Raw genomic sequence first — 17,420 nt, 5'->3', positions numbered from 1 at the left:
ATCAGTGGTTAAATATTGATAATATATGTATAGAAAATATACTATTTTTTTTCTTTATTGCTAAATTAATTATACATTTAATTAATTTTATTTAAACTACAGAAATATTAGCTGGATCATTTATTAATTAATTAGTCGTTTAAGTCTGATTTTTTTTTAAAGTTTGATATTAAGGGAATTCCTAATTCCTTCCGGGATAACTGTTTTTAAAGAAGAAAGATTGATTAAAATAAACTGTGTAAATGTTTCTAACAATTATTTTTAACGCTTACATGTTTTAACATGAGTTAAATCACAATAAGGTCGATTATTTGTTTGTTTACAACAACAAATAAGGTAAGTCTTGCTTTTATCAACAGTAAACTTCAATGGTCTAAGTTTGTTGTTGGGATCCTTACCATGAGAACCATCACAAAGGTGCTGGGGGGGGGGAGGTTAGAAACGTAATTTATGTTTAATTAAAATTAAAAGCAAAGGCTTAACAGATCTAACCTTCTTTTTGCTCAGTCCACAGGTACACCAGCTATAAGTTTTGCCTTCTTCTAATTTTAAAAATGCAGGGATTTTCCTTGCAATTTTACCCTTTTCAACTGGACCACTTTGCCCGGCCCCCTGGGGGTTTGGTTGGGCTGAGCTATAACCATGGGTAGCCTACAAAGGCCTAGGTTAGATTTATTTTTATTATGGTTATTTTTATTAAATTTCATATTTACTAGAATGTAGCTGGAAGGGAAGGTCTTTATTGCAAATAACCCGCCGTTTTTAATACTAATTAATTGTTTTAAAGCTTGCATTTTTACAACTTTCAAGTGCAAAGAAGATAACGTTATCGTTAGGCTTACGGATATAGTCTTAGTTCGTCTACTTATAAGGTCATAGGTCAATTCTTTTTGGATTTGGCGCGGGTTTGCTTTATGGTTTTCCCACGAATCTTTTGTTATTATTCGGTTAATTAATGAACTTTAAAGCTTGATTATGTGTTTCATAAGAAGCCTACTAGATAATTAATGTAAAAATTAACAACTTTTAAGGTAAAGTTAATGAATTTTAGTAGAAATAAGATTTTATTAATAAATCCTTTCAATGCTAAGCCTTGGCTTTAGAGGCGCGAAATTTGAATAATTTTTAAAGCATGTCGTCAACTTCAAGCTCGAGAGACTGTTACGAAAATGAGGATTATTTTTCAATTGATAGTATATTAGCTTTAAATGAACGTGTTCCGTGTAAATTTGAGAAAAATGTTGCTAAATTAGGTTTGTTTTAAATATTTTGAAAGTTTTTAGGTTGTTTCCTAGGCCTAGTAAGGAAAGTATGTTTATTTAGGTTTTTTAAGTACATCTACTGAAACTGAGGAAATACAAGCTGGAACCAAGTTAGAACTACCCTTATGGGTAGTCAAGGATCTTGTCAGACAAAACCTTTGTAAGGCTGAAGTTCCCAAAGCTTATAAAGAGACTATGAGGGAAATATTATCAGCTGATGCTACAACCGTTGACTTCACTAAACATAGCCATTATTACTACAAATTTGGGCTATATTTACTACAATTTCAATTCCCTGATACGGAAGAAATATCCAAATCACTAATTCAAGCTTTTCAACAAAGACTTAGGAAGATAATAGACTATTCTCAAAACGCTTTGAAAGGAAATATCCATAATGATTTTTCATTAACTTTGGAAATAGAGGAGAAGGAATTATATCTCGTTAGCCAAAAATCTATACGCGACTTTGAGAATTGGCAATCGAGGAAAACAAGCAAGATATTGACAGCTGAGGTTATCAACAATCACAAGAAAAGGAAAAGAGGTTGATTATTGAAATAAATATTCAATAATTAACAATTAAAGTTAATTAGATAATATTTATTATTTTCTTTTTCAGTTTGATATTAAGAACAAACAAACAAAGCAAATTAAACTGAAGCCAAAACTTGTTTATTGCAATTTATTTTAATTTTTTTTCTTCTTCCTAATGATATCAATTAGTTTTTAACTTTTTAACCTATTAAATATTTACAAATACAGACATTTCAACTTTTAACAATTGAAATAATTTAACATATCATTCATTTCTTCTCCGTTTTTGGTGGTTGAGGAATTTTAACCTCTTCCGTTTGGGGACCAGGCAATGCAGACCTATGAGCTGGGAAAGTTTCCCATGGTCCAACCAAATCAAATTTACGGAACTCTTGGCTAAGTTCCACAGGTTCAACTACGACCCTTTTGACATCATCATCGTAACGGACTTCTACATAACCACTTAGAGGGAAATCCTTCCTAAATGGATGCCCTTCAAACCCGTAATCAGTTAAAATTCTCCTCAAATCAGGATGATTTGTGAAGAAAACTCCGTACATGTCCCAAATCTGGAGGAAGATAAAAAGTGTAAAAAATTACTGTAAATGTCAGTTCAATTAATTAGCCTTATTCCTGATCAGCGCCACCTACCCATAGCGGCGACTTTGAAAACTACTGTAAGCGGCAAGCCAATCAGATGTCGCTAAAACCTGGTGACATCACTGAGGGGCACTCTCGGGTCTTACCAAAAATTGCGTCACCAGATTTTAGCGACATCTGGTTGGCTTGCATATTACAGTAGTTCTCAAAGTCGCCACTATGGGTAGGTGGCGCTGATCAGGAATAAGGCTAATTTGTTACAAAACTTACCTCTCTTTCATACCAATTAGCGGCTTTGTAAACATCATTAGCAGAATCTAATGAACTTAATTCATCAGTATAAGTTTTAACCCTAATACGCGCGTTGTATCTTAGAGAGAGAAGATTGTAAACAACTTCAAAGCGATTTTCTCTAGATGGAACATCAACTCCGGCAATGTCAGCCAATGATTCAAACTGGGCATTATGATGATCCTTTAAAAATGTTAGAACAGGAACAACCCCTTCAGGTGCAATCATAACTTCAAGTTCATTGCCATGAGTCAGCTGCACCTGCTGAACGTACTTAGGGAGACAGTCTGCTACGTATTGACCAAAATCCTTAAGCTGACTACGAATCATCAAGTTTGGTTGGGCAACGGTAGCTATGAAGAAGTATGTAAGATTATGTTTAATCACTTATGGATTGTTATAAGCTCACGTTTTGATGGGGTTTCGGCCTTAGCATCGCTGTAATTTCGGAGTAGGGCTCCATTTACCACGGGTTTAGCTTTAAAATTAAATTATATTAAAAATAATACGAGATGATTGACCCCTTGACCTTAACATTATGGCCCGGGAAAAATTTAGCCAAGGCTTAAGATAAACTGTTTTAATTTGGGATTTGTAACTAGTTATTTAGCTGTAATTTCGGAGTAGGGCTCCATTTACCACGGTTTTAGCTTTAAAATTAAATTATATTAAAAATACGAGATGATTGACCCCTTGACCTTAACATTATCATCATTATGGGAAAAATTTAGCCAAGGCTTAAGGTAAACTGTTTTCATTTGGGATTTGTAACTAGTTATTTGGCTGTAATTTCGGAGTAGGGCTCCATTTACCACGGGTTTAACTTTAAAATTAAATTATATTAAAAATACGAGATGATTGACCCCTTGACCTTAACGTTACATTATGGCCCGGGAAAAATTTAGCCAAGGCTTAAGGTAAATTGCTTTAATTTGGGATTTGTAACTAGTTATTTGGGTTTAAAACCGTCTAGTATATTTTAGTCATTGAAATATTAAAATTTTTCATAGATAATTACCATTTAAACGGGTTTGAAAGCATATTGGAGATCCCAATTTAGGTAAATTACGGAGAAACGACGGTTTAAGGAGGGCAGCCATTTTTAATTTTAATTAGAAAACGGTTTGCAAATATATAGTGAGGGGAATTAGTGCAGGCCAAAATGGTTTGCAAAATTAACCTTGCAAATTAGCCTTGTATTTGCCGAACTGCACTTTTAGAACTTCAAAGTCACGTTTTGTAAATTAGTACTGCCCTTTGCCCTTTTTTCATTTACCATGGAGTAGCTTTATTGGAGCGGTAATGTATTCTCCTTAAAAATTCATTATAGATATCTACAACTTTTGTAATATTGCTCCATGGTTTAAGATTCCTAACAACCAATGAAAATTCTCCCTTCACGCGATATATGACGTAATAATTAAAAAAATCTCTCCTTTTTGATACGGAATCAAAGTAAAAAGGTGCGGGCTTCACCTTCTCCCTTATAAAAAATACTATTCTATGAGATAGTTAAGACATAATTAAACTGTTAATAAAATAATGAAGATTTGGACTTCAGAACATACATTTAAGTAAGAATCATATTTCTATTATTATTTTAAATAAAATAATTATAAAATATAACGTTCCCTAAGCCTAACTTTCACCATTTTGGTGGTTGAAACTGAAACCAATGTCACGACCTTTTTCAAGGAAAAATTAATAAAAAAAAGTTTTTTTTGATTTATTTAATTAATTAATTAAAGCCATCCGTGGGAAACGGTAGCGCAGGCTACATGGAGAAAGTATCCCAATCCCATGAACCCAGCTGTAGTTGGAATTGACGTAGTTGATAGACAAGTTAGTAATGGAGTGTTGAAATCACACAGATTGATAAGCACAAAGTGGGGCCTACCTTCTTGGGCTGTTGCGGTAAGCTAATTAAAATAAACGGAGTCAAAATAATTAAGTGCCTTTCAAATATTAATTATAAGATCAATTAGATTCTAGGTTCAGATAGAACTTGTTACGCTAGTGAACACTCGGAAGTAGATCCCAATCAAAAGACATTAACATTTCAATCTAGAAATGTAAGATAATCTTAAGTACAGGGTTCATACAAACCTGGAAAACAGGAAAAACCTGGAATAATCAGGGAAATATATAGCTGACAAAAACCTCAGGAAAAACTCATGGAAATTTAGAATTTTTAGTAAAATTCAGGGAAATCAGGGAAATTTCTAATTTTTAGTAAAATTCAGGGAAATCAGGGAAATTTCTAATTTTTAGTAAAATTCAGGGAAATCAGGGAAATTTCGAATTTTTAGTAAAATTCAGGGAAATCAGGGAAATTTCGAATTTTTAGTAAAATTCAGGGAAATCAGGGAAATTTTGAATTTTTAGTAAAATTCAGGGAAATCAGGGAAATTTCGAATTTTTAGTAAAATTCAGGGAAATCAGGGAAATTTCGAATTTTTAATAAAATTCAGGAAAATCAGGGAAATTTCGAATTTTTAGTAAAATTCAGGGAAATCAGGGAAATTTGCGTCAAACAGGGGCTGAGTAATTAAGCAAAATTTTCATAAACATCCTCTCCATAGGTTTAACATTACACTATACTTTGGAGGCTCATAACTGTGGTTATATTAGAGATACGGGGATGTCCTTTGATTATGTAATAGTCCTATTTGCCCCCCCCCCTTCGTTAACATTTGCTCCATAGGATATTCCTTATAGGGGAAAAACCTGGAAATCTCAGGGAAATTTGTTTTCCAAAAGTTGTATCGTATGAACCCTGTAATTAATAATTTTAGGAGTTTAAAAAATTAAGAAATACAACTTTATAAGAGAAATTATTAATTTAATTAACTTTGGGGGGTGTTTTTTTCTCAGATAACCTTTTGTAATGAATTATCTATAGTTGAGAAATTAACCTACAGTCCTCATCCAACCAGAGATGATTGGTAATTAATTAATTATTTAATTATTTCCTAGCTTTTAATTGTTAAAATCAAGTACTTTTGGTAAATTATGACTTATTTATTGACTATAGTACGTTACTGAAACAAGAAGCCTTAGTAACCGTGAAAGGAATTCCACTTAGCAGTTATTTAGAGACATTTTTGGCAAAAACAATTTCTTCAAATGCGGGTAAAGGGAGACAAGCTATGGAATGGGTGATAGGGAAAATTAATTGCGAAGTTCAGGAGTTAACAACCAGAACTGTTAAAAGTATGGATGAAATTACGACAGTAGCCAAAAAGGGGATGGATGATTTGAGTCATTTTGCCGAGCCTTTATCTAAAAATCATCATTTTCATTTTAAAAAATAGCGTTTAAAATTAAATTTAATGATAGTAGCCTAGTTTTAGGATACTATTGAGCTTCTAGATAATTATTTAGTTGTTTTTTTTAATGTAGGGTTTTTCTTGTTTGTTAAAATTAAATTTGATTATAATCCATTAAGAAAATTGTGGCCTTCAGAAAGAAAGTATATTTTATCTATATTATTACATTAAAACGTGTAAAGGTAAATTCTGTTTAAAGAATTTGTCTTTTTTTGGAATGCTTTAATATTAATATTAAAATTAAAAGTTAGTAGTACTGTTAAATCTAAATGATCAGAAATGTTAGCCTAAAATAACAAACACAAACGAGAAAAACCTTTTTTTAACAAGGTCTAGGAATCAACTAGACAAAAATTTATACTGCTGTAGTTTCGCTTTCTTTCCAATTTAATTTATGGGCCCACAAAAAGTTGGTTTAAAAAATTAAATAATCCAATTTTTTTTTTTTTTTTTTCAAAAGCAAGCACTGCTTGTATTATTATTAAAAGTTTACGGACAATTTTGTTCAAAATAACAATAATAATACTGTTATATTATATATATAAAAAAAAACATGTCAAAAATAAATTATTTTGGCTAAATTTGATTGATTTTTATTACTCTTAGCCTATCATTTAATATCTATTACTATTGGGGTTATCAGTGTAAGTACTTGTAATCTAAACACGTTTTTTCTATCTTTGATAAAGGATGAAAACGTGTCTGTCAGCTCACGTTTTAAATTTTACATTACGTCATATATTTCACAATTTTTTATTGTTCTTACTTTTATTTGCATGCGGACCAAGGATTATGGAATTTAAATTTCGCGCGTTTTTAAGTTGCGTTTTACCGCTAGATGGCAGGTAATATGAGTCCAGGCGGCCATTTTGGTTCAAGTTTTGCTTGTTTCTTTGTCCGCTCCGCTTTTGGAAAAATTAATAATTTACGTGATTACGCGTATTGTAGGATTAATTTAATGTAAGTAATCAGTATTTAGAATTGGATTTTATCAGTTTCTGAACAAATAATGAGAATTTCAGATTATGGAATTTGAATTTCGCCCGTTTTTAAGTTGCATTTTACCGGAGCTGTAAGACCTTTTCTTTGGTCCTAGCTCGACAATAAAAACGGAGCAAAAAAAAAAAAAGTGGCAGGTAATATGAGCCCAGGCGGCCATTTTGGTTCAAGTCTTGTCTTGCTTGTTTCTTTGTCGGCTTTTGGAAAAGTGAATAATTTACGTGATTACGCGTATTGTAGGATTAATTTAATGCAAGTACTAGTTATTTAGAATTAGATTTTATCAGTTTCTGAACAAATAATGAGAATTTCATCCAGTACGAACTTACGAAGACGGAAATATCGTAAATTCTTTTTTCTATAGACGAATTCGGAAACCCCATACTCAGAAAACAACTTTCAGGGGCGCTAGCCATATCGGGGGCCAAATATTTGTAATAACACATCACGGTAGATGGCGCTAAAAGACTTGCTCTTGATATTAATTTTTTTCTTAAAAATGTTCGTGTTATTTTGCGTTTGTATATATACAAATAAATTTGTACCTAAGGTCCAAACTTGTTTATGTCAAAATTGATATAATTACTTTATGTGCAATTAGTTATTAGTTCTCGTTTTAAAGTGTAGGGGGCGAACGGTTTAAAAAAGCGCACTCTCATGCTGATTGGCTAGACGGACCCGTGAGCAGACGATGCTAATGACTTGGCGCGTAATTCTAGCCAATCAGCATGAGAGTGCGCTTTTTTAAACCGTTCGCCCCCTACACTTTAAAACGAGAACTATTAACTAATTGCACTTAAAGTAATTATATAAATTCTGACATAAACAAGTTTGGACCTTAGGTACAAATTTATTTGTATATATACAAACGCAAAATAACACGAAAATTTTTAAGAAAAAAATTAATATCAAGAGCAAGTCTTTTAGCGCCACCTACCGTGAAGTGTTATTACAAATATTTGGCCCCCGATATGGCTAGCGCCCCTGAAAGTTGTTTTCTGAGTATGGGGTTTCCGAATTCGTCTATTTTTTTTTTTTTTTTTTTTTTTTGCTCCAACGAAGTTGCCGAGCTAGGGCTTGTATAGCCTTACAGCTCCAAATGTAGGATAGATAATGTCAGAATTCAAATGCCCAAAAATTTCTTAACTCCAGTTTTAAAATGAATTATTGATGTCTGGGAGACTAGGTCATTAGGGAGGGAGTTCCAAATGGGAATGGTTCGACGGAAGAAAGAGTGTCTCAGAGGGCCCTTGCGGGAAGGGGGAAGGAATAGCTTTCTATTATTTCCGCGCGTTTGATGTAAGTGGGGAACTGAGGTGAAGTAACGCTGGGTCGATTTACTTAAAACTCTATAGAGACTGACGAGGTCAAGATAGGTACGTCGCAGCGACAGGGGGGTCCAGCCCAAAGCAGATAATCTAGTGGCGCGAGGAAGATGACGCAGGGACGTACAGAGCTTGGAAGCACGACCTTGGACACCATCAAGTAGGGCAATATCTCCTTGGAAAGAGGGGTTCCATAACTGGCTTCCAAACTCCAGTAACGGCCGCACATAGCAGTGAAAGATACGTGTGAGAAGCCGGGGAGAGAGGTTTGGGAAGTTGGCCTTTACTGTAGCAAGAAGACCGTTAGCACGACTGCATGCTTGCTTAACATGAGTGTGAAATTTCAGATTGTGGGAGATACGAACCCCCAAGTCCCGACACTCATCAACACGACGGATGTTAGAACCCCCAAGATAGTAAGGGGTGGGTAATTCTAGGTCTAATTGAGAATTGTGGACTGTAAGGAGCAAGGATTTTTGACCGTTAAATTGGAGACCATTGCGCGCCGACCAAGCTTCCAGTTGGTGTAGGTCTGATTGCAAACCCCGAACATCAGCATGCGATTTAATAACACGGAAAATTTTGAGATCGTCAGCAAACAGACATAACGGAGAAGTTAGATGGGAGGGTAGATCATTTATATAAATGAGGAATAATAAGGGACCGAGGACGCTGCCCTGGGGAACGCCACTGGGCACTGGTAGGGGGTCACTTAAGGATTCGCCAACGCGTACCGCTTGGGTTCGTTGAAGGAGGTAGGATTGGACCCACTGGTGGATATTGTTAGATATGCCTAGTGATTGTAACTTAGCCAAAAGGCGCTGGTGGGGAACCGAGTCAAACGCCTTCGCGATGTCAAGATAAATTACATCTACCTGGTGGCCCTCGTCGAACGCGTTTAACCAAGTAGAAAAGGCAGAGAGGAGATTCGACTCCACAGAGCGCCCACTGAGGAAGCCGTGTTGGAAAGTACTAAGTAGGGGGTTAACAAACTGCATTAAAGGGGCGCGAATGCATTTCTCGAGTACCTTACAGACAGTGGATGTTAAACTAATTGGGCGATAGTTTGCTGCGTCACTTCTACTACCCTTGCCTTTATAGATCGGAGTGACAGACGCAACACGCCATTCCGAGGGTATGGTGCCGCTGGTTAGGGAAGTTGAAAAGAGGGTGAGAAGGGGCGCGGCAAGTGAAGCGGCGCAATTTTTGAGGAGGCGGTTGGGTATACCATCAGGGCCTGAGGCACTCTTAATGTCAAGTTGATTTATTGTTAAGGTAGGCCTAGGGTTTTGGATATTGTCTTTTCTGTGTTTAATGAATAATTTTAGGACTAACTATTTAAAGTAAAGGGTTTGGAATTAAAATTAGGGTTTCATTATATATATAATTTTAAGCCTATACCAAATGTATTTTGTCATATAAGGTGGTAATTTAATTACGAATCGTAGTTTTTGTCCACCATATTTTGCCGGTAAGACTCGCCAGTTTCTTATTGGCTCCTCGCGATCCAATTGGCGCGTCGTATTTCGGTTGTCTGCAAGGTTACCTCACGCGGTTTTCGATTTTTAGGCTTAGCGCTCGGGTTCTTGATCTTGACGCGTTTGGTGGGGAATCGATCGGTTGTGTTTGTTTAATAATTATTTAGAACGTAGTTCAACCATTTTGGCGGCTTATTATACGTGTCAGTTGGTTTATATAAACGAAATTAAACACACTTAAAGCGTCAAAATGTCGATGAATTTGTTCGCTGCTCAAGCTTTCCAAAGTTTTGGTTCCAAAGCTACTTCTTTACTAAATATCCCTCAACTGACCAACTCAACTGGGCTTTTCTTAATTTCTTTGACCACTGGAATTGTGGTATATCTTTTCTTTCGATCCTTTGTTCTGAGGAATGTTCACTTTACCGAAGAAGGTATTGTGACTGGAACAGAGGTTGATGCCAAGGATGTTAAAAGAGAACAAATACGCTTACAGGACCAGGAGCTGCTGCTACCGAACCTGGACAGTGATCAACCCAAACTGACGAGAAGGGAACGTTTGGGGCTTGATCTTCCACCCGATATTGCCGAAAACTTTCTGGCTTCATCCTCGGATGAAAATGAACAAGATGTCGTTTCTTCATCAGGGGATGAAGTCCATGATAGCATTTCGGATCAATTTAATCCACATGATAAAGAGAACAGAGTCACAATTTTTTACGGAACACAAACTGGAAAGGCCAAGCATTTCACAGAGATTTTATCAAAGAAACTAGAGGAGAAAAAATTTCTAGTCAAGGTTGTTGATTTGAAAGATTACGAACCAGATGATAATCTAAGCAGGGAAGGTTCCAGAAACAAATTCTGCGTCTTCATTATATCTACCTACGTGGATGGTAGCCCTCCAGACAGTTGTCTTTGGTTTTGTAAATGGCTTCAAGATGCTAGTTGCGATTTTAGAGTTTCAAAGAAGACTTTGGAAGGCTTGAAATATTGCATTCTTGGACTTGGTAACTCTATCTACGAAGATAACTTCAACAAGACTGCATTGTCTTTGGCATCATGGTTGGATGAACTAGGAGCTGAAAGCGTCATCAACATTGAATTGGCTGATGAAAATGTATCAAAAAGCGCCAATGGTAGCATGGAAGCTGACTATGAAAAATGGGAAGCGAAACTATTGGAAACCATACCCAATATGAACAAAAAGCCAGAGGTTAAAGTTGGAGACACTTTACCAAATCCTGAAGCGGAATTTTTACTACAAGAAACTGATTTTCTGGAAAGTGACGATAATGATGAAGAGGAGAAAGAGATAATGGATCTGGAGGAATTGGGGAACATGGTTCAAAAACTTAAGAAACCTCAAGCAAAGAACAACCAAGAAGTTTCAGTGGAACAAAAAGAAATGATCACGCCTTTACTGAGAAAAGAACTAACGAAGCAAGGATATAAATTGATTGGATCGCATTCTGGAGTCAAACTTTGTCGGTGGACCAAGTCAATGCTTAGAGGTCGTGGAGGTTGCTACAAACACACTTTCTACGGAATTGAGAGCCACCGGTGCATGGAAACAACTCCCAGCCTAGCCTGTGCTAACAAATGCGTATTTTGTTGGAGACATCACTCAAATCCTGTTGGAACTGAATGGCGTTGGAAAATGGATGAACCAGAAGTTGTTTTTGAAGGAGCCTTGCAAAATCACTACAAAATGATCAATGAATTCAAAGGAGTGCCCGGAGTTATACCAGAAAGATTAGCTGAAGGAATGCGGGTCCAACATTGTGCCTTATCTCTTGTGGGGGAACCCATAATGTATCCGGAAATCAACAAATTTGTTCGACTACTTCATGGCAAAAAGATATCCACTTTCCTGGTCACCAATGCTCAATTTCCCGAGGCCATAACCAACTTGGACCCAGTCACCCAACTATACGTTTCAATTGATGCCAGCAACAAAGAAAGCTTGAAGAAAATTGATAGACCTTTGTTCAAAGATTTCTGGACCAGATTCTTGGATAGTTTGAAAGCCTTATCAGCCAAAGGACAACGCACTGTTTACAGACTAACCCTTGTCAAATCATGGAACACTGATGAAATTGAAGGCTATGCAAATCTCGTCAAGATGGGGAATCCTGATTTTATTGAAATCAAAGGAGTTACTTACTGTGGAACATCGAAAGCCAGCACCCTAACAATGGAAAACATCCCTTGGCATGAAGAAGTCTTGAGTTTCGTACAAAAACTGGCGGATAAATTGGGAGATTATGAAATGGCTGCTGAACACGAGCATTCCAACTGCGTTTTGTTGGCACATAAGAAGTTTCGTATTAATGGAAAATGGCACACTTGGATTGATTATCCAAAGTTTCACCAACTGGTGAAAGGTTTCTGGGAATCTGATGGAAAGGAAACCTTCACTTCAATGGATTACTACGCGGAAACACCTGATTGGGCTGTGTTTGGAGCTAAGGAAAGAGGATTTGATCCAGTGGAAACTAGAGTCTTCAGGAAAAGCAAGAAAGATATCGGAGGCTGTTAATAAAGAACTGAAATGTGTTGGAGCAATTTTCACTGAAATTTTATTAATAATAAGCACACATCTGTTCTCTACTTCTATTCTAAATGCATCTTGAAGGCCATCCAAGTCTTATCATAATTAATTAATTAATTAATCATTCTTGTTTTTGTCTTTGTTTTATTATTAAAATAGAAAAAAAATTATTTTCTAAACTGTAATGTTAGTTGAAGAATTAAGTAGATCAAACATTTCATATTTTTTTGTCACATTTATTTATAAGATATTCACAAAATGTATGAAAACAAGAATCAATTTTGTCACTGAAATGTTAATTGAAAAAGCAAAAAAAAAAAAATGATTAAAAGTTTGTTGTTGCAGTAATATTTTCACCACAAAAAAAACCCATTTATTTCACATATTTTTCCATGAATTTTTTATGGAATTCTGATCTTAACGCGTCATTTATAAAAGGCTTTTCTTTCTTATCACTGTCCCCTCTAGCGCAATTTTTGAAAACCACATCATCGTCCCATCTTCTTTTTACTTTGAAATCTGCTTTTGTTCCCGTTAGCAAGGGGTTTCCACTTAGAATATTTTCCATTCTTATTCTTTCTTCTTGAACTTTACGTTCAGCTTCCTGAGAATCGTGCAAAATATGTTATATTTTGAAACTAAACTGTATCAGGGTTCATACAACTTTTGGAAAACAAATTTCCCTGAGATTTATGGGAGGTTTTTCCCCATATACTTCCCTGAGTTTTCCAGGTTTTTCCCGTATATGGGGTATCCTATGGAGCAAATATTAACGAAGGAGGGGGGGGGGCAAATAGGACTATAACATAATCAAAGGACATCCCCGTATCTCTAATATAACCAGAGTTATGAGCCTCCAAAGTATAGTGTAATGTTAATCCTATGGAGGGAATTTTCACGAACATTTTTCTTAATTACTCGGCCCCTGATTGACGCAAATTTCCCTGAATTTTACTAAAAATTTGAAATTTCCCTGAGGTTTCTGCCAACTATTTATTTCCCTGATATTTCCAGGTTTTCCAGGTTTGTATGAACCCTGTGTATCTATTTATTCATATTACCTTTTTAGCTTCTTCCATTGCTCTCTCTTTCTTGATTCTATTTAATTCTGCCATTAACTCTGCAGTATCATCTTCATCACTTTCATCCCCGCTATCTTCTTCCTTTAAAATGATTATATTTAATTTTGCAGCTCTTATAAATTAATTAGTTAAAAATAACATACCTCATCTAAGGGATCATCAGCGTCTAAATTTGATGCTGTAATAGCTTCTATCCTAGGTTTCTTAACACTACTTCCTCCACTGCTAGATTCTCTATTAGCTCTTCTTCCTTCTCGTTCTCTGATAGCGGTTCTTTCTCTTTCATCTAAGTCTCTTCTGAAATCTTTCTCTTTTAATTCTTCAGCTGTACCTTGACCAGGTTGTCTGTAACAATTGGGGTTTAATTTAGGTTTGTTTTCGTGTTTATATTACGCAGTTTATCGACCTGTATTTTAGTTTTGTATGGCCAGGTAAATCTCTACTGGAATATTGTTTTGACAAAGCACTTAAGTCCTTTTCACCTCGTCCTCCTCCGCCTCTGGCAGGTTCGAACGTAGGTCGAGCGGCGGTGGTCATATTTTACTAGTTTTCACCCTGAAAGTATATAAATTAATTTAAATTAACATGAATTTTTAAATTTGAATCTGTAACTAACAAATTTTAACACTCAACGCTAAGCCTTGGCATTATCACCGGTATTTTTTAAAAATATCTTACAACTTAATAATCAAATAACTTACTTATATAATTATACTGTAGTTAAATTGATAAGGAACGTTTTATAATCAATAATTTCTTAAAATTTAATTACTTTTAATTGTTATTTAACTTAATCGTTAACCCTAGTTAACAACAAATATTTTCCCACACTTTGACCTTTGATCCGGTTCCCAGACTCCAGTTCCATGGTTTAAAGCTAGATGGCACCGCAAGCCCTATCATCCAATCCAAATTGAGAACTCTTAAGCCTATTTATTTCTAATTCAAAACATTTGCAATGACGTTGTTGGCAATTGGAAATTTTTTATAACGGTTCTATATTAAATCTGTGTAATTAAAGTTGAATTTTAGAAATATTCTAATAAAATTATGAAAATTCGAGTTGCTTAACATAAAATTCAAGGTTTTTATGTTTATTTTTAAAGTTATTTCTTGTGTTTTTTTTGTTTATAATGAAAGTAGCTTATGCCAAGATTTTCAGGTGGTTTATTAATGGTACTAATATGTTATAATTTAATTAACACGTATTTAGTTGATTTTTATTAATGATTCATATATTGTTGTTAACGACAATCATTCTAGATGAATATTTGCCATTAATATAACTCCTTTTAGGTCTGTTAGTCACTTTCGCGAACCTTATTCAATTCCGCCTTGAAGGACAGAGGGATGGAGTTGAAACTTCAAGTTGCAGTCTGTTGTCTGTACCCCCATGCCCCATCTACGACAATGAAATCCTCCCAGCATGCTCAGTGTTTCGTTAGGTCGACGAAAATGTCGAGAATGCCCCCCGTGTCTTAAAAATAAAGTAGTTCTCATACAAATACAATGATGCTAGGCGGAAGCACAATCGACTACCGAAGGGTAATGGCGTGCGCGAGGTACACTGGGAGACTTACATTGCCGCGGATCGCCCACCATCATTACCGCTCCATCCTACTTCTTTTCTCCCTGTCCTAAAATGGGTTTTAAAAACCTTAAGAGACTCCTTTCACGAGAGTTCTTTAGTTCATTAAGGCTACATAGGGAAAATCCTTTGATAGGCTTATCTCTTCCCTTTGTTCATCGGTTTGCGCTAATTAGTCCGTAATTCCATTGCCTTTGAAGGGATCGACGATTCGGAGGTGAGCCTAGTCCACTCCTACCTCTAGAGAGAAGATTAAAGAAAAAAAACCTTTTTATCTTATTTTTGCTTCCCTCCTCGTTTCAAGATAAAAAGAAAACCATTGAATTGAGATGAGGGTTTGGGTATAACACGACAAATCCAATTTCCTTCTACTTTTACCTGGTGTTTTACCACTGTTTTTAACCTACGAAAACAATTGTTTTACCTAAACATATGAAAGCCTATCAATGAGTTTTTTCTCTTTTGGAGCTTATCTCTCTCGGTTTGGTACAAGTTTAAATCAGACCTTCAGTTAAATGTCAGTCAGGGTTTGTTTTAATGAAGTAGGCAAAATTTACTAATTTAGACCAAAGCATTTAACACGCCTATCTCAGTTGGTAACTTGGTATTTCTGTTTCAGATAGTTTCGTGGATTTTGAAGACTAATTTGGAAAAAGGAGAGTGGACACTCATTTGACCTTCATTTAACCTGTAAGTAATTTTTATTTAATTTCTTTTCGTCTAGTCCTGTTAAGGGTACTCAAAGCTACAAATCAACTAACATGTTTTTCACGTTCAATGGATGTTGAAAACCTACGCAATCCTCATTATAATTATGATATTCTTAGGTGTACAAAATTAATTGAGCAGTTGGTTCTCTTATCAATTTCCCTTAACCACCTAAATAAAAAATAATTCCACAGAATGCACAGTATCATCTAATGAGCATAGGGTAACTTTACCATGTCAAATATTAGCCAAGTTTGAACAACATCCTCCAATGTGCAGCAAAAAATTTTACAGCACCTTTGTATGTTGACTATGTCATGTACATTTTCAATGTGATTGCGGGATAGATTTTTTTCAAGGATATCTACATGGATTTTCGTGGAAAATTCAGTTTTAGTCGTGATCTGAAGCGGGGGTGAATGGGGGGGAGGGGTTAAGGGACCTCGGTAGCTTGCTTGGTTGTAAGATCACGTGGGGTACTTCCGCCTGGTACGCAAACGAACTGGAAGTAATTGTTTGGGAGAGATGTGAAGGAATAAGAAGGCTATAAGGCAAAAGGGGGCATCGGGAAACTGAGCTTTGGCTATTCAGCATATAGACGTAATGCCTGCATGGGAGAGACTAAGGATGGTGGAGAGGGGGAGTGGCTTACTACACTGTCGTAAGGAAAAATCGAGGGATTTCTAAGAAAATGAGCCTTCTTAAGGATGCAAATTTGGTCCCGTTCTCATTATATATTCAGGAAAAAAAGAAAAGTTTCAGTGTAGATTTTTTATCTTTCTTATTTAGTTTAGGATGTAGTGGGTATAAATTTGAAAGCAAGTTGCCAGTGTTGCAGGCAACCTTGGAATTTCACATAATCTGTAATAGGTTTTATTATAATTCTTTTGAAAGCTAAATATTCCAACAAAACCTCTTGAAAACCTACACAGCTGTTTGAAAACCTAATATATTTCAAAATAAGACATTTCAAACCTACACAGACTTTAAATTTGATAAACTGTTGAAAACCCAATAGACTTAAATGATACTTCATAGATTTTAATTTAACCAATTACATATGCACCCCATAACCTTTATCAACACTGACCTTTGACCTCTACTAGTTAATTTGATCCGAACTCGACTTCTCAGGCTATAAAGGGCAAAAAAGGGGTGCACTTTTTACGCTTTACGAACTACGAAAAATTGCCGACTATAGGCTGGCGTGGGTTTAGCAATACCATAAACGACTAGCTGTAGTATGGGTAGCAGCATAAATTTATAAGTGATATGTTCCTTCCATAAGTATGACACTTCCTATACTTATACTTTGTAATGCTAGAGACTTACTGAGAGCTAGTTCGAGAACGACAAGCGAGAATTGAAGTCCTACAGTCGGTGGTTAATTTTGCAGGACTCCCATCTATACCTATTTATTCTGTACTAAGCCTTTGATATGCAGCGCCCCAGTCACCAGGTGTCGCTCGATTTACCTCGAATCTATGCCCCACTTCAATCACTTCATGACAAGCTCCAGTTTAATTGTAACCAGTGACAAACTTATCTTAAGAACATATATTATGAACTTATGGTACCATGCAGCAACTTTAGCCTGCCGGAGAGAGACCCTATTGGGGCTTTAACAATCCTTCAGTAACTGCTATCCATACCATACCCTTTTGCCT

The 17,420-nt window shown here is 35.7% G+C and overlaps 6 protein-coding genes across 7 annotated transcripts; 3 read left to right on the top strand and 3 right to left on the bottom strand.

Moving 5' to 3' along the window:
- Positions 1-30: 30 nt before the first annotated feature.
- On the bottom strand, positions 31-872 carry LOC149676733 (uncharacterized). Its single transcript, XM_089838461.1, has 4 exons — positions 714-872; positions 493-651; positions 273-420; positions 31-200 (listed from the first exon to the last, which is right to left on the bottom strand). The coding sequence occupies exons 1-4, from the start codon at positions 792-794 to the stop codon at positions 157-159; spliced, it is 432 nt and encodes a 143-aa protein (XP_089694587.1). The 5' UTR covers positions 795-872; the 3' UTR covers positions 31-156.
- On the top strand, positions 870-1,935 carry Psf3 (DNA replication complex GINS protein Psf3). Of its 2 annotated transcripts, none has more exons than XM_089838423.1 (4): positions 870-1,031; positions 1,132-1,253; positions 1,324-1,809; positions 1,885-1,935. In XM_089838423.1, the coding sequence occupies exons 2-4, from the start codon at positions 1,133-1,135 to the stop codon at positions 1,887-1,889; spliced, it is 612 nt and encodes a 203-aa protein (XP_089694549.1). In that variant the 5' UTR covers positions 870-1,031; position 1,132; the 3' UTR covers positions 1,890-1,935. The 2 variants fall into 2 exon arrangements, with proteins under 2 accessions (XP_089694549.1, XP_089694548.1); XM_089838422.1 differs by having other exon boundaries at positions 871-1,031; positions 1,092-1,253.
- ND-30 (NADH:ubiquinone oxidoreductase core subunit S3) lies at positions 1,916-3,842 on the bottom strand. Its single transcript, XM_089838406.1, has 4 exons — positions 3,709-3,842; positions 3,100-3,168; positions 2,670-3,043; positions 1,916-2,368 (listed from the first exon to the last, which is right to left on the bottom strand). Exons 1-4 carry the CDS (start codon positions 3,788-3,790, stop codon positions 2,069-2,071), a joined length of 825 nt encoding a protein of 274 aa, XP_089694532.1. The 5' UTR covers positions 3,791-3,842; the 3' UTR covers positions 1,916-2,068.
- Positions 3,843-4,103: 261 nt separating this feature from the next.
- On the top strand, positions 4,104-6,468 carry slmo (PRELI domain containing slowmo). The gene is made up of 5 exons (XM_089838416.1): positions 4,104-4,264; positions 4,439-4,604; positions 4,676-4,762; positions 5,565-5,635; positions 5,725-6,468. The coding sequence occupies exons 1-5, from the start codon at positions 4,233-4,235 to the stop codon at positions 6,002-6,004; spliced, it is 636 nt and encodes a 211-aa protein (XP_089694542.1). The 5' UTR covers positions 4,104-4,232; the 3' UTR covers positions 6,005-6,468.
- A 3,629-nt stretch (positions 6,469-10,097) lies between these two features.
- LOC149676729 (S-adenosyl-L-methionine-dependent tRNA 4-demethylwyosine synthase TYW1-like) lies at positions 10,098-12,522 on the top strand. The gene is made up of 2 exons (XM_089837790.1): positions 10,098-10,255; positions 10,318-12,522. Exons 1-2 carry the CDS (start codon positions 10,235-10,237, stop codon positions 12,361-12,363), a joined length of 2,067 nt encoding a protein of 688 aa, XP_089693916.1. The 5' UTR covers positions 10,098-10,234; the 3' UTR covers positions 12,364-12,522.
- A 72-nt stretch (positions 12,523-12,594) lies between these two features.
- c12.1 (spliceosome-associated protein CWC15) lies at positions 12,595-14,313 on the bottom strand. Its single transcript, XM_089837791.1, has 5 exons — positions 14,159-14,313; positions 13,864-14,012; positions 13,601-13,802; positions 13,437-13,538; positions 12,595-12,979 (listed from the first exon to the last, which is right to left on the bottom strand). Exons 2-5 carry the CDS (start codon positions 13,992-13,994, stop codon positions 12,749-12,751), a joined length of 666 nt encoding a protein of 221 aa, XP_089693917.1. The 5' UTR covers positions 13,995-14,012; positions 14,159-14,313; the 3' UTR covers positions 12,595-12,748.
- Positions 14,314-17,420: the final 3,107 nt, after the last annotated feature.

This window comes from Phalangium opilio, unplaced genomic scaffold (genome assembly GCF_054372755.1).
Source record: "Phalangium opilio isolate 3A_F unplaced genomic scaffold, DU_Popi_V2 ptg000045l_1, whole genome shotgun sequence".
In the NCBI taxonomy this organism is placed as follows: Eukaryota; Metazoa; Arthropoda; class Arachnida; order Opiliones; family Phalangiidae; genus Phalangium; species Phalangium opilio.
This window is presented reverse-complemented; position numbering and strand designations above follow the sequence as displayed.